Source organism: Urtica dioica, chromosome 3 (assembly GCF_054948205.1).
Source record: "Urtica dioica subsp. dioica isolate 48M chromosome 3, U.dioica_male_clone48M_v1_H2, whole genome shotgun sequence".
Classification (NCBI taxonomy): Eukaryota; Viridiplantae; Streptophyta; class Magnoliopsida; order Rosales; family Urticaceae; genus Urtica; species Urtica dioica.
The window spans coordinates 6,341,825-6,356,962 of NC_142758.1; the positions used below are offsets into that span (position 1 = coordinate 6,341,825).

The window sequence follows — 15,138 nt, forward strand, 5'->3', positions numbered from 1 at the left end:
CTCCCCCGAGGAGGGCAGAGTCTGCCAACACCGTAGGAGCCCCCCTGGAAAACCCACTCCCTCGCCAAGACGTGCAAGCAAACCAGGCAGCCAGGGACGCTGGGCGGGTGGTCATGCCACCCCCCGCGGCGGCGCTACCGGGCCCCGACACGGAGTTGATGAATCTTGTACAAGGGCTACAAAGGGAGATACAGGAGCTCCGGGCGACGCAGAATTCAAACCACGCGATACGCAACATGGTCGAAGGCACAGCCTCGCCCCTCGCACCCCACTTACTCGTAGAGGACGTTGTCGGCGATCTCCGGTTCCCCCCGACCCTCATTTACGACGGAAGCAGTGACCCCGTCTTTCACCTGGTGCAGTACTAGACGACCATGCAGATCCGGAGGCAAACCCCGGCCGCCATGTGCCGGGCGTTCTGCCTTACCCTCACAGGTCCGGCATTCGAATGGTACCAAAAGCTGACCAAAGGAGCGATAGGATCGTTCGAGGAGTTAAAGGAACGTTTCATCACCCGTTTCGCAAGCTCGCTTGTACAAAATAAGGAGAAGTCGTACCTGTGGTCGATCAAGCAAAGGAACGGCGAGTCCCTCCAAAGGTACCTGAGCAGGTTCACGGAGGAGGCAAACAAAGTGAGCGATTACACCGACAATGACGCAATCATCGTCCTAATCGACGGGCTCAAGATGGGCAAATTCCTAAAGTCGCTCATTGGCAAGAGACCGACGACCATGACCGAGCTCATGACGCGGGCGATTACACCGACAATGACGCAATCATCGTCCTAATCGACGGGCTCAAGATGGGCAAATACCTAAAGTCGCTCGTTGGCAAAAGACCGACGACCATGAGCGAGCTCATGACGCGGGCGGCCGAACACATCTCGGTCGAGGAGTACCTCGAAGGCCAGAAGGCGTCAGAATGAAGCACCCGAAGAAGGGACGAAGAAGACCGCGAGGGCGAAGATGCGCGGAGAAAAAGAAATCGGGGACACCCGACCGCGATCACCGGCGTCCGCCCGCCCCGCGACACGAGGCCGAGGCTGGTCGATCGCTTCCGGAAGGATGCAAGCTTCACCCCGCTGTCGACCACGCCAGAAATAATTCTAAGTCTCCACGGAGACAAGTTCACCGAACCAGCACCGATGAAGATTCACCCCACCCAACGCAACAGGAGCAAGTATTGTGATTTTCACAAGGATCACGGGCACGTCACGTGCGAGTGTATCCAGTTGAGAAAGCAGATCGAAGACCTCATCCAGGGAGGTCAGCTTAAAGAATTTGTCCTATAGATGGTGGCGGCCAAAAGAGCCTCATCCAACCGGCGACCCAAAGGCACGAGGGTCACCTCCGATCGCAACAATGATCGGGGAAAGGCAGCAGCCACCCCGCTCAACATCGTGACGACCATCATGGGCGGACCAGCAACAGGCGACTCCGTCAGGGGACGCAAGCTATACGCGCGAGCGTTGGAGGGAGACAGGCTGTTGCACCAGGTCAACCTGGCGGGCCATTTTGCCCCACCGCCGACCGTGCCTTGCAAAGTCATACACTTCACTGACGAGGAGGCAAGGAAAATAGCCCACCCCCACAACGACGCGATCATCGTCAAAACCCAGATAGCCAACAACATAGTGAAGAGAGTTCTCATCGACAATGGGAGTTCGGCAGACATAATATACAAAGCGGCTCTCGGCCGCATGAACCTGGGGAAAATTTCTCCCATCCACGTAAAGACACCATTGTTCAGTTTCACAGGGGAACGCGTCTTCACCGAAGGGTCCATCGAATTCCCAACGACATTCGGGATGGAAGGGGGAGCGCAGGTCACCCGAATGGTTAACTACATGATAGTCGACCAACCATCGGCATACAACGTCATCATCGGGAGACCGGCCCTCAACCAGCTCCGTGCCGTCACCTCCACGTTCCACCTACTCGTGAAGTTCCCTACCCCCGACGGGGTTGGCATAGTGCAGGGAAGTCAGGCTGACTCTATGGCGTGTTACGTCCAAGGCACCCGAAAGGACACGATCGACGTGACGGTCGGAACCATATATCAGATCGAGAACGACTACCCGTGCGAGGTCGGGGACGCGCAGATGTTCAGCGAACTTGACCCACGAGATGAACCGCGCAGGAAAGCGGTGGAGGCCTCTTCGGACATGACTCCGGTTGTGTTAGACGAACGGAAACCTGAGCAGACGGTCATGATCGGCGTCCACTTGCCCGTGATGATAAAGACTCGGCTAGCCTCTTTCCTACAGGAATATAAAGATGTCTTCGCATGGACCCATGCGGACATGCCCGGCATCGACCCCGAGATCATAGTCCACCGACTCAACATCCTCAAGGGAAAAACGGCTAAGGTCCAATGAAGGAGAACGTTCAACGCCGAACGATACCTCGCCATCAACGAGGAGGTCGACAAACTAATCGCCGCACAGTTCATCCGCGAAGTCGAGTATCCTGATTGGGTCTCCAACGTGGTTATGGTCAAGAAAGCAAACGGTAAGTGGCAGATATGTATCGACTACTCCGACCTCAATGCCGCTTGCCCAAAAGATTGTTTCCCTCTCCCGAGGATCGACCAGCTGGTTGACGCCACGGCTAGACATGAACTCATGAGCTTCATGGACGCCTACTCGGGATACAATCAGATTCGCATGCATGAACCTGACCAAATCAACACGGCGTTCACGACCGACCGGGGATTGTACTGCTACAAAGTCATGCCCTTCGGGCTCAAAAACGCCGGTGCCACGTATCAACGCTTGGTGAACCGCATGTTCGCGAAACAGATAGGCAGGACCATGGAAGTTTATGTTGACGACATGCTCGTCAAAAGTCTCAAGGCCCCCGATCACGTGCAAGACTTGAAGGAGATGTTTACACTCCTTCGCAGGTACAAGATGAAGCTCAACCCCACAAAGTGCGCATTCGGGGTCGATTCAGGGAAATTCTTAGGTTTCATGGTCAACGAGAGAGGGATCGAAGCGAACCCCGAGAAAATTCGAGCACTACTCGAAATGAAGAACCCGCGAAGAATCAAGGAAGTCCAGAGCCTGACCGGGCGCATCGCCGCCTTGAGTCGCTTCGTGTCCAAGGCGACGGACAGGTGTCAACCTTTCTTCCAGGCTCTAAAGGATGGGAAAAACTTTGTGTGGGATGATAAGTGCGAAGCAGCGTTCCAAGAACTAAAAACCTACTTCAGCTCACCGCCTCTCCTCGCGAAACCAAGAGACAACGAGACACTTTACCTCTACCTATCCGTTTCGGGCAGGGCGGTCAGCGCCGTCCTGGTTCGGGAAGAAGATAAAGTCCAACAACCCATCTACTACGTAAGCAAGGCGCTCTTGGACGCCGAGACCAGGTACCCGGAGATTGAAAAGCTCACCCTCGCCTTGACCACCGCCGCCAGGAAGCTTCGTCCATACTTCCAGGCACACCAGGTCGTACTACGGATGGAGCACCCCATCAGGAAGGCCCTACAAAAAGGGACGTCCTCCAGGGTGGCCATCTGGTCCCAAGAGTTAGGCGAATACGGTGTGGAATTTCAACCCAGGGTCGCCATCAAGGGCCAGGCGGTGGCCGACTTCATCGCAGAATTCACATATGACGTAGAGACACAACAGGCGGAAGGAAAACCAAAGGAGAACCCCCCAACTCCAAAGAGAAAGGCCGCCCCCTGCGGGCCGGTGTGGGATATGCACGTCGACGTGGCATCCAACTCCCATGGCTCAGGGGCGGGAGTGGTACTCACCAACCCACACAACAAAAAGCTCAAGTATGCCCTCCGGTTCGGCTTCAAGGCTTCAAACAATGAAGCCGAGTATGAGGCTCTCCTCGCGGGACTCGAGATCGCCGAGAAGCTTGGCGTGGACAACCTTAAGATACACTGTGACTCCCAGCTCATCACAAAGCAGGTCGAAGGAGAGTATCAAGCTAAGGAAGCAAACATGATCGCCTATCTAGACGAGGCCCATCGCCGCCTAGGGGTGTTTGCGTGGTACGAGATCATGCAGGTTCCAAGAAGCTCGAACGCCGAAGCTGACGCGCTGGCCCGGATGGCCTATGGGGCAGACGACGAGGAATTGGGGAAGGTCCCCGTCGAGGTGCTCGCCCGCCCGTCGGTGGAGAAGGCGGAGGTCCTCACCATTGCCGCTGAAGGTGAACCGACCTGGACGACACCCTTGGTGAAATACTTGCGCCAGGGCGGGTTACCCGCCGACCACGCAGAAGCAAAGCGGCTCAAGTACCAAGCATCCAGGTACACCTTGCAGGGCGACACGCTTTACAAAAGGGGATTCTCGCAGCCGCTCCTCCGATGCCTAGAGAGCGACGAAGCCAACTTTGTTCTCAGGGAGATCCACGAGGGGATATGCGGGAACCACTCGGCGGGACAGTTGCTAGCGCTCAAGGCCCTTAAGCAAGGATACTTCTGGCCTACGCTCAAGAAAGATGCGCACGACCTGGCTCGGAAGTGCGACAAGTGCCAGCGGTTCGCCCATGTCCCGCATCAGCCCCCAGCCCCATTGTGTCCGGTCTTGGTCTCGCGACCCTTCGCGAAGTGGGGGATCGACCTGATTGGAAAACTGCCAAAAGCACCTGGGGGGCGAGAGTACGCAATCGTTGCCATCGACTATTTCACGAAGTGGGTCGAAGCAGAACCCTTGGGTCCCATCACGGAGGGCAACACCACGAACTTTATATGGAGGAACATAATATGTCACCACGGGATACCTGCGTCCATAGTCACAGACAATGGGAGGCAGTTCGACAACGACAAGCTCCGTCACTTGTGCGAGGAACTAGGGATCAGCAAGACGTTCTCGTCTCCCAAACACCCCCAGGCGAACGGTCAAGTCGAGGCCGTCAACAAAACCATAAAGGAAAACCTGAAGAAGAAGCTGGAAGACAAGAAGGGGAAGTGGGCAGAAGAGCTCCCTTTCGTTCTCTGGGCGTACAAGACGACAACCCGCTCCGCCACCGGCGAAACACCTTTCGCCCTCACCTACGGCATCGAGGCAGTCATCCCCGCCGAAGTGGCAATCCCCTCCCCCCGAGTGGAACACTTCGATGAAGAAGGGAATGACGAAACCCTCCGAGGCGAGCTGGACCTGATCGAAGAAAGAAGAGAAGACGCACTCGCACGCATGGCGGCGCAAAAGAGGGTCGTCGAATGCCACTACAATTCCAGGGTGAAGGCTCGTCGCTTCGCTGAAGGCAGCCTCTTGCGGAGAGTTTTCCAAAACACCCAAGAACTCGGCGCAGGAGTGCTCGGACCCACCTGGGAAGGTCCCTACCGCGTCCGCCAAGTGATCCGTGACAGAACCTACCGCCTCGAGGAGACAGGCCGGAAGGAAATCAAGCACCCATGGAACGCCGAGCATTTGAGACAATATTATCAGTGATGCATGAACTCAACCAGCGACCTATTTTTACCTTCTTTATTTTTTATTTCAACGAAGTATGTAGTGAAACACATATGAGAGTGTCTTTGTAATCGGTCCCATGTAACCGCAAAACACTATTTTAGTTTAATGAAACGCATTTCTCGAATCCTTATTTATCACATGACGTGCAATTATCGCTTATGTTAATGTCACAATAAAAGGGAATTAAGGGTGAAAGTAGCATTCTAAGTCTCTTCCCCAATCTTTACAAAATCACGCAAGAGACTGGGGGGTTAATGATGATCAGGGATTCGAGACGTCAAAGATGTCCGGCCCAACAGCGAGGCGGCGAGGCGCCCACGAGGCACTCACACGAACGTGGACTCGAGACATCAACGATGTCCGGCCCAACAGCGAGGCGGCGAGGCGCCCACGAGGCACTCACGTGAACAGGGACTCGAGACGTCAAAGATGTCCGGCCCGGCAGCGAGGAAGGCGGCGAGGCGCCCACGAGGCACTCACGCAAACAGGGACTCGAGACATCAACAATGTCCGGCCCAACAGCGAGGAAGGAGGCGAGGCGCCCACGAGGCACTCACGCGAACAGGGACTCGAGACGTCAAAGATGTCCGGCCCAGCAGCGAGGAAGGCGGCGAGGCACTCACGCAAACAGGGACTCGAGACATCAACGATGTCCGGCCCAACAGCGAGGAAGGCGGCGAGGCACCCACGAGGCACTCACGCGAAAAAGGACTCGAGACATCAACGATGTCCGGCCCAACAGCGAGGAAGGCGGCAAGACGCCCCTGAAGTCAAAAACATCAAAGCAAGCAAGATATCCAACACAGTATAACATTCAAAGATGAAGATTAAAGACAACTCTCGTTCCACCATTTAAACACCACAAAAGAGAGCTCGTACATCGAAACTCACAATATATAAAGGGCTCGCGCCGTCGAGACCCTAATAAAAAAAAAGACGTTTGGACGAAGTGTCGAAGTCATTCCAGCTCGACCGGACAAGGAGACGAGCTCGACTAGACGAGGAGACGAGCTCGACTAGCTGGTGACGAGCTCGACTAGACGAGGTGACGAGCTCGACTAGCTGGTGACGAGCTCGACTAGCTGGTGACGAGCTCGACTAGACGAGGTGACGAGGTCAAAATCCCAACACCATCAACGCTCCTACAAAATATTATTTTCAAAAAGATTGCACAGATAATCCATAGACTCTTAAAAATTATATAACTATTAATGCTCTAAGGGAAATTGTTCATTTGTCGAATAAACCCAAAACTCGGACCCGCGAAAGATACAGCGGACTAGAAGGACGCTCAACAAGCTGCGCCACCAAAAGGAAAAAACCAACAAATGATAGTTTCCAAAAGCATACAAACACATAAACTACGCAAAAAAGAAAGGGACAAGCACGGAATGTCATGAGCGACCGTACGAACAAAGGACATGCAAGCTCCTAAAACGACAAGTCGCTATCGCCACTCAAGTCTACTCGCTCCTCGACCTAAGGGGGAACCTCATCATCCTCGCCAGCCTCAGTCACCTCCGGAGGCAAGTTAGAAGGAACATGGGAGAAAGAAATAGGGAGACCCGGGTTCTCTGCTATCGTCTTTCCTTTCCCTCGAAAGATCCCGTGCCATTAAGAAATCGTACGCTCGTACGCCTGATTGGAAATGAGCTAGCGCCGCGCCTCCCGAAGTACGACGCACTCCTCCCGAAACGCATTACGCTCCGTCTGAACGGTGGAACGATCGGCGCGATCAGCCTGTAGGTTCGAACGAATATGTCGGAGCTCAACGGCCTGATTGCGGTTCTTTCCCGATAAGTCAACAGCCTCATCCCGCAACTTCTTGATCATTGAGGCGCCCTCCTCCCGACCGGCCTTCAGACCATCTTCCCTCGCGAGGCGGAGGGCTTCGGACGGTGGTTCGGCCATCTTCGCCAAGTCGCAGAAGTTGCGCTTCACAGCAAGGGCAGAGAAGTAGCACTGCAAACATATAAACAAAAATAAATAAAAAACAAAAAAAAAAAATATATATATATATATATATATATAAGTAAATATGTATACCTGCAAGACATTCCGAGTAAGTGTCTCGACGAGAGCAACGCCGGGCATCCGATCTATTTTGATCACCTCCGACGGAAGAGCCGCTTCGATGCAACCAATGGCCTTAGCAGCCAAAAGGAGTAACCCCCGAAAAGAAGACGACACTGCGGCGGGTGACGTGCGATGAGCTTCCTTATTCTTCTTCGAAATATTTCCGCGAAGAAGAGCAGACGACGTAGCCTTGTCGTCTCTAGGCCTCTTCGAGCTAGCACCCGACACCCTCACGGACAAGGCAGAGGCCTTGCCGGCATGAGAAGACGAGACGAGCGGAGGAGGCGGAGAAGGAAGCCTTGCGTCAATGAAAGATGTCGACCCTATCGACCTATGCCCGCGAGCACCACGATTCTTCTCAGCCACCATACCTAAAGCATACCGGTCATTAAAATAAAATAAAAAAGAAATGGAGATAAATGGACCCACAAAAGATGGCACAATTAGACAAATACCACCACGACCACCCCTTGCCAAAGGAGACAATGGAACCGAAGGATCCAGAGACTCTCGAGGTAACTCGTCGACAGCCTCGACAACGAGAGAAGGAAGTAACCAGGGGCGCGGTAGAACGGTCGGAATTTCGTTGTCCAGGCGATAGGGAAACCACCCGACCCTCTCCCAAAGACTTGGATCTCGATATTGAGACGCGACAAGCTCTGAGTAAGAACAAGAGTCTATAAAAGAAGCAAACTCCTCAGAAGGCCCGTAAGGCTTCGGGATTTCGGCGACATCGACAAAACGAAGCGGAATACTGCCGAGACCCGGAGAACGGACATAAAAATAATCATCTACCCAACCCCTATCTTTGTTGGAAAACTCCTCGAGCAGAGCCGACCTCCGATGCCAAACAAGACACGACCCCGGCGTCCGGGCATTCGGCCTCACGCGACATGCCAAAAGGAACTCGTCAACGGAAAGCTCTTTTCCTTTCTCCTCGAACCAAATGATGTAATAAGCAATTATACCATAATAGCTTTTTGCGTTCAATTGGCCAAGAGCCAAATGAACCCTCTGAAAAAGAGCGAGAATGAAGGGATGAAGCGGAAAACGAAGGCCGTTTCGGAGACTCTCGACATGGACAGCGGTGAAACCCACATGAGGCTCGCTAGCAACGTCACCAGGCTCGGGTACAATGATCGAAACATCGCTGGGAATCCGGAACTCCCGAACAAAGTACTCTGCTCTTTCCTTTGTCGTCAGACACGGAACGTCAAGGTCGGAGAATTTACCAGGCGCCGGCCTCGGACCGATAAGTCTCTTCCGTTTGGGCGGCTCTCTCCCGCCCGAGCCACTGCCACGCAACACGACGGTGCTTCCAAGAACCTCGCCGACACCCGAGGCTAAAACTCCCACACCGCTCGAAGCTTCCAGCTCAACACCCGGCGAACTCTATTCTCCACCAATCGCTTCCGCCGAGACGATCTGTTCTCCATCGACGGTCCCCGCCATGCACGTCCCGCATGACAGCCTCGACGAGTTCCAATCTCCACCACTTGCTGCTGCCGAACCCTTGGGTGAGGACTTCCCGCTCGATTTGTCTCCACCGGTCGCTATTTCGACGCTCGACTCCAGCGCACTAACGACGGTTTCCACGCCTTGCAGAGTCGGCGGTGTGACTTCGAGCTCGCTGACGCCCATCTCCATGGCCATCCCGGACAAAGAGAAAAGAAGCGCATCGTCAAAGTAATCTCCATAGTCAATTTCCGGGAGTGAGGGTGAAAAGGCCATGTCGCTGCCTTCCAAAAAGCTAGATATATCCTCCAAACCGAATTCTTGAGGGGACGATGTCCAACTTCCCAGCTCGTCATATGGGACACTTAAAGAAGGGGACAGTGGTGATTCTCCGCCATTTGTGAGCTGGTTGGTGTTGCTCATATTAATGGAGAAAAGAAGACTAAGAGTGAAAAGAAAAGAAAGATTATATAAATAAAACAAAGAGAACGCAAAACGCAACGAAGAATAAAGAATGAGGATGAGTAAGGAATCTACCTCTTTCTTGTTGGATGACTGGAGATTCGAGTGTCCAAAATGGCAAAAGAGGCTTATCACGGTACCTAGCAGCAAGAGAAAAAAAGGAGGACAGAGGGACGAAGTGAATATTTAAAACCCAAGACAAAGAATATGTAACTTGGAAGAATAAAACGAAGAAGAAAAAACCGAGTAGAAATAGGGATGTATTTTGTCAATCACGGAAAAGAAGGGAAGCCCATTCTTGTGCCTGACAAACACAAAATCGCACGGCAAAAATAAGATGATGGAAACTCGTTGGGATATGCTCCAGCAGAGAATAAACAATGTACGTATAAAATATATCCTCTCAAGTAGCATGAGTCCATCAACACGTGGAAAAGTAATCGGGAAGTCAAAGGGATTGACAGCCCAATCACCACGAAAAAGAAGGAAAGCCCACTCTCATACCTGACAAACACAAAACCATACGGCAAAAATATAATGATGGAAATTTACGGAGGTGTGCTATAGCAGAAAATAACCAATATATGTATAAGCTATACCTTCTCAAAATAGCATAAGGCCGGCAGCACATGGATAAGGAATCGGAAAGTCAAAAGGGTCAGTAGCTTTATCACTGTGCCTGACACCATATCTTAAGGGAGTTAGTAGCCTGGCAGGAAAAAATATATGTATACATATACATGTATATAAAATTAATAATAATAAGTATAATAAATAAAATGAAGCTCACGGATCCAGGTTCAACGAAATACTAGAGCGGAGCAAATAATTTCACGGGCGATAAGTCCTCCAAAAAACTGGTGGGTTAATTAATGTAACGATGACCTCCAGGCGAGCTCGACCTCCAGGCGAGCTCGACCTCCAGGCGAGCTCGACCTCCAGGCAGACTCAACCTCCAGGCGAGCTAGACCTCCAGGCAGGATCGACCTCCAGGCAGGCTCGATCACCAGGCCGGGAGACGGAGCGAGAAGCCCGCGCCGAGCAGGAGAAACTCACCGGGAGGTCCTCGGATCTACAATTTGGTTTTGAAAATCGGAGCGCTCACCATCGACATACTCAAGCTAGGGAACCAAAGACGATCGGGATAACGTCCGGACAGGCAACGATCCACCACGAAGGCACGAAGTTTCTTGAACGACTAAGTCCTCCAAAAAACTGGGGGGTTAATGTTGTGTGGGATTTTTCCCCATCCAAAAAACATCAAGGCCCAACTCAACCAAAGATGCATGGCGACCCCGGCCCAAAGAGTAGAGCCCGGGATTAAGACAAGTCGAGCTCACCACTAAGGGGACCTCCCATCCTGGCGTCTAGGCTCGATCTCCAGCTAGGCTCGACCTCCAGGCAGGATCGACCTCCAGGCGAGCTCGACCTCCAGGCAGGATCGACCTCCAAGCAGGCTCGACCTCCAGACGAGCTCGACCTCCAAGCAGGCTCGACCTCCAGGCAGGCTCGACCTCCACGCGAGCTTGACTTCCAGGCAGGATCGACCTCCAGGCGAGCTAGACCTCCAGCCAGGATCGACCTCCAAGCAGGCTCAACCTCCAGGCCAGCTCGATCTCCAGGCTCGACCTCCAAGCAGGCTCGACCTCCAGGCGAGCTCGACCTCCAGGCGAGCTCGACCTCCAGGTGAGCTAGACCTCCAGGCGAGCTCGACCTCCAGGCAGGCTCGACCTCTAGGCGAGCTCGACCTACAGGCAGGCTCGACCTCCAGGCGAGCTCGACCTCCAGGCAGGATCGACCTCCAGGCGAGCTAGACCTCCAGCCAGGCTTGACCTCCAGGCGAGCTCGATCTCCAAGCTCGACCTCCAAGCAGGCTCGACCTCCAGGCGAGCTCGACCTCCAGGCGAGCTCGACCTCCAGGCAGGCTCGACCTCCAGGCGAACTAGACCTCCAGCCAGGATCGACCTCCAAGCAGGCTCGACCTCCAGGCGAGCTCGACCTACAGGCAGGCTCGACCTCCAGGCGAGCTCGACCTCCAGGCAGGATCAATCGCCAGGCGAGTTAGACCTCCAGCCAGGCTCGACCTCCAGGCCAGCTCGATCTCCAGGCTCGACCTCCAAGCAGGCTCGACCTCCAGGCGAGCTCGACCTCCAGGCGAGCTAGACCTCCAAGCAGGCTCGACCTCCAGGCGAGCTCGACCTACAGGCAGGCTCGACCTCCAGGCGAGCTCGACCTCCAGGCAGGCTCGACCTCCAGGCGAGCTCGACCTACAGGCAGGCTCGACCTCCAGGCGAGCTCGACCTCCAGACAGGATCGACCTCCAGGAGGAAGTCCAACCCAAAAATTGTGAAGGCAATCCCAGCCCTGCCAAGGGCCAATCCCTCCAGTAGTACCCACAAAACCGGAGGACACCTGTGGTAAAACTCACAAAACCGGAGGACACATCTGGTGAAACTCACAAAACCGGAAGATCCCTCCGGTAAAGCTCACAAAACCAGAGGATCCCTCCGGTAAAGCTCACAAAACTAGAGGACCCCTCCGGTAAAGCTCACAAAACCAGAGGATCCCTCCGGTAGAACCAACAAAACCGGAAGATCCCTCCGGTAAAGCTCACAAAACCAGAGGATCCCTTCGGTAAAGTTTCCATAACTTTTCACATTCAAAATCCTATAAATACCTCCATTTTGCCCTTTTGGAGGTAAGTTTTGCTCACACTTACAAAACCTCAGCATCTCTCTCTAGGACTCAAAGCACGACACCTAGACTAATGTTGAGCGTCGGAGTGCCCGCCGGAGGAAACCCCTCCGCGGTCCTTTAGCTCACTCTCTTCACTTTTCTCAGGTGACGGGTCGTCGGAAATCCTTTTCCGGCACGGCGGAGGTACAGGTGTTGGGGCAACTTCTCCGTTCGACCACCGCGCGGTCATAGGGTCCGGCCCTAGACCAAACCGCGGATCGGTTTTCGTGTTGATCCATTTTCAGGCATTAACAATGGTCTCGATGTGTTGAACACGAACAATAGTTTCAATATCGCTTATTGGGTAACCAATCTCTTAACCCTTACAATTTTTTTTCTAGTCCGAAATAGTCATGAACAGTCGCTAATCTTTAGTATAAATAATAATTACCAGGATAGTCAAAATCATTCAAAAACAAGAGATCTAATATTGGGCAAACATTATCAACACCATACCATAAGAGGATTTCGGATTATATACCATCCGGTTTAGCTACAGATCATTCACGCTCCTAGCTTTTGGATCTCCTTGCTTCTTGCATCAGGGCTCCAGGGATCTTCAGATCTCGGTTGCTCCTTTCTTATTTGATGTTTGGATCTCCAAGCTCTCGGACTCCTCGACGGCTCCTTGATCTTCGGATCTTCAAGCCTTCAGATTCTTCGGGGTCTCCTTGCTCCTTGGATCTTCAATCTCGGGTTGATCAATACCGAAGTCTTCTAAGATGTAATCTCCGGAAGGACAGAGACCCAGATGTGGGCCACCTCTTTCGTAACCAATTATTCCAACAAGGTGTCGAAACAATTATTTCTATCTTTGGGAAGTCGTATGAATGAATTTTCCAACTCCTAGAGAGAGGAAAAAAGTCCAAACTAGAGGGTGATGGGAGTTGAATTCAAGAGTGGAATTGAGCTTATTGGACCAAAATCTAAAGTGAATTGCACTCAGTTGGACGATTTTGCACTACCCTAAACTTGTTATTTATAATTTTCTAGCTTATCCAAAATAGAATATGCACTTTCCTGATTTACTTTGATCTTATTCTAATTAATGTTAGACATTTATTCTATGAGTATAACAAATCAAATATCTTCTAGATACTTTAATAAATAAAATATCCCGTTCATATATGATATTTATTTACTTTTCACTTAAGAATATATTAATAAGGTAACTGATTATCATAGAATATCTTCATGACATTCTCAATAAATAACATCATTAATGTATTATTTATTTCTCACAATAAGATATACTATTTTATAAATAGGATAGTGGAGAATATCTCCATGATACTCTCAATAAATAACATAATCAATATAAATATATTTTTTTATCACAATAGTATATACTATTCCACAAAAAGAATAGCAGATACTATCTACATGTTACACTCATAAATAATTCATACATTAAATACTCACCAAATCGAATCATATTTAATACATATTATTTATGTTCTATTTGAAAAAAAGCCAATCTAAGGCCTGTGTACCATGATTTACACAACATATTACAAGTCCTACTATGCATTGTGAGCTGATTTAAATTGCTCTTTTACGAGCCTATTTAAATCTAGGTGATATTCCGAAGTTACTTAAACAACAAATAACTTATTCGTAAAACATTTTTTTACGAATGTGAAAGATATTGCAACCAAGTTGCAATAGTGAGTGTGTAATCAATTATCTAATTATTACGAGTATCTCTATCCATCTTTATCAGAGCCACTTTGGGGACTACGGACCTAATAACTGAAGCTCCCATGAATCCAAATAATTAGACTAAACCTCTATTTTCTCTTATTCTTTCAATTTGTCAATCTTGGCGTCACACCACAAGATGAGCCAAGACTGAACTTTTCTTGTTACTAGAATTATATTTTTACTCGATGTTATGAGCGTCCATTGATATAGTCCGTTCATGAGCTTAATTCTCTAGGTTCAACTACGAAAGATTCTTTCGTACGTACCAACTACGAAAGTGCGCACAATCAATCGATTCTGAAATCAACCCTAAGGTGAGTGAACATTGACTTTCTTTTAGGAATGCTGGATTCTGTATCTGTGTATCATTTTCCGTTCAGATGATATCCCGAATTCCCAAGACATAAGTATTTAGGCATCTTCATGTAGCCATTAACAAATGAGTCAAAGAACTCGATAATACAACCTAGAAGTTTGTGACCACTTTAGGATTTAGATTAAGTCTCAATGTGACCATCATAGCGACCCCGTTTAGTTTCTCGTAACAGGGCTTAAATGACACATCAATAACCAAAGTCTGTTAGGGTCGTATACATACCAAATGTGTAGAATGCTCCCCCTAGTGATCAACCTTTCACTTGTTTTCCACATGTGATTTTAGATCCAGTTGTCCGGGTATGGATCAATCACCGTTGGATCTAAAATCACTGACCATGTTTTAGCTCACCGTCTGAACTTAGATGCCCATCATATAATTCAGTTTAATACAGAAGCTATAGATGATAATTGTTAGTGATTCTAACTAGAAAACGACTCACTAATCAATAATCTAATCAAGTAAATTTTTTATTATATTTAATAATCATTCAGGTTTATTTTATTATCCGGAAAATATTCTTAACAATAATGAGCTCCAAATTTTCTGTGTGCTACAACCACACCAAATTTGATGCAACTATAGCACACGGCAAAAAAAAAATCTTGTTAAATATTTTTGTACTTGTAATGTTTATATTCCATTATCAACCTACTTTATTATATATTTATTGGTTGTAATAATATAATAATAGAGAATAGATTTTTAATGTTGAATTTGATGTTGTGGTAGAAAAAAATTTAGTGCTGAATTCTCAATAAAATAATGTAATTTCAACATTGAATTTAGTGTTGGGGTTTAGGTGGATCAAGGTGGAAGATCGGAAATAGTAAATGGTATCAAAAAAGCTTGTTATTTCAGAGAAGCTGGATTGAAGATGGAGAAAGAGCGG

At 50.1% G+C, this 15,138-nt stretch overlaps 1 protein-coding gene across 1 annotated transcript; it reads left to right on the forward strand.

The window, feature by feature from the left end:
* The first annotated feature begins 374 nt into the window (after positions 1 to 374).
* On the forward strand, positions 375 to 788 carry LOC149402242 (uncharacterized). The gene has a single exon (XM_089608282.1). The coding sequence runs from the start codon at positions 375 to 377 to the stop codon at positions 786 to 788; it is 414 nt and encodes a 137-aa protein (XP_089464408.1).
* Positions 789 to 15,138: the final 14,350 nt, after the last annotated feature.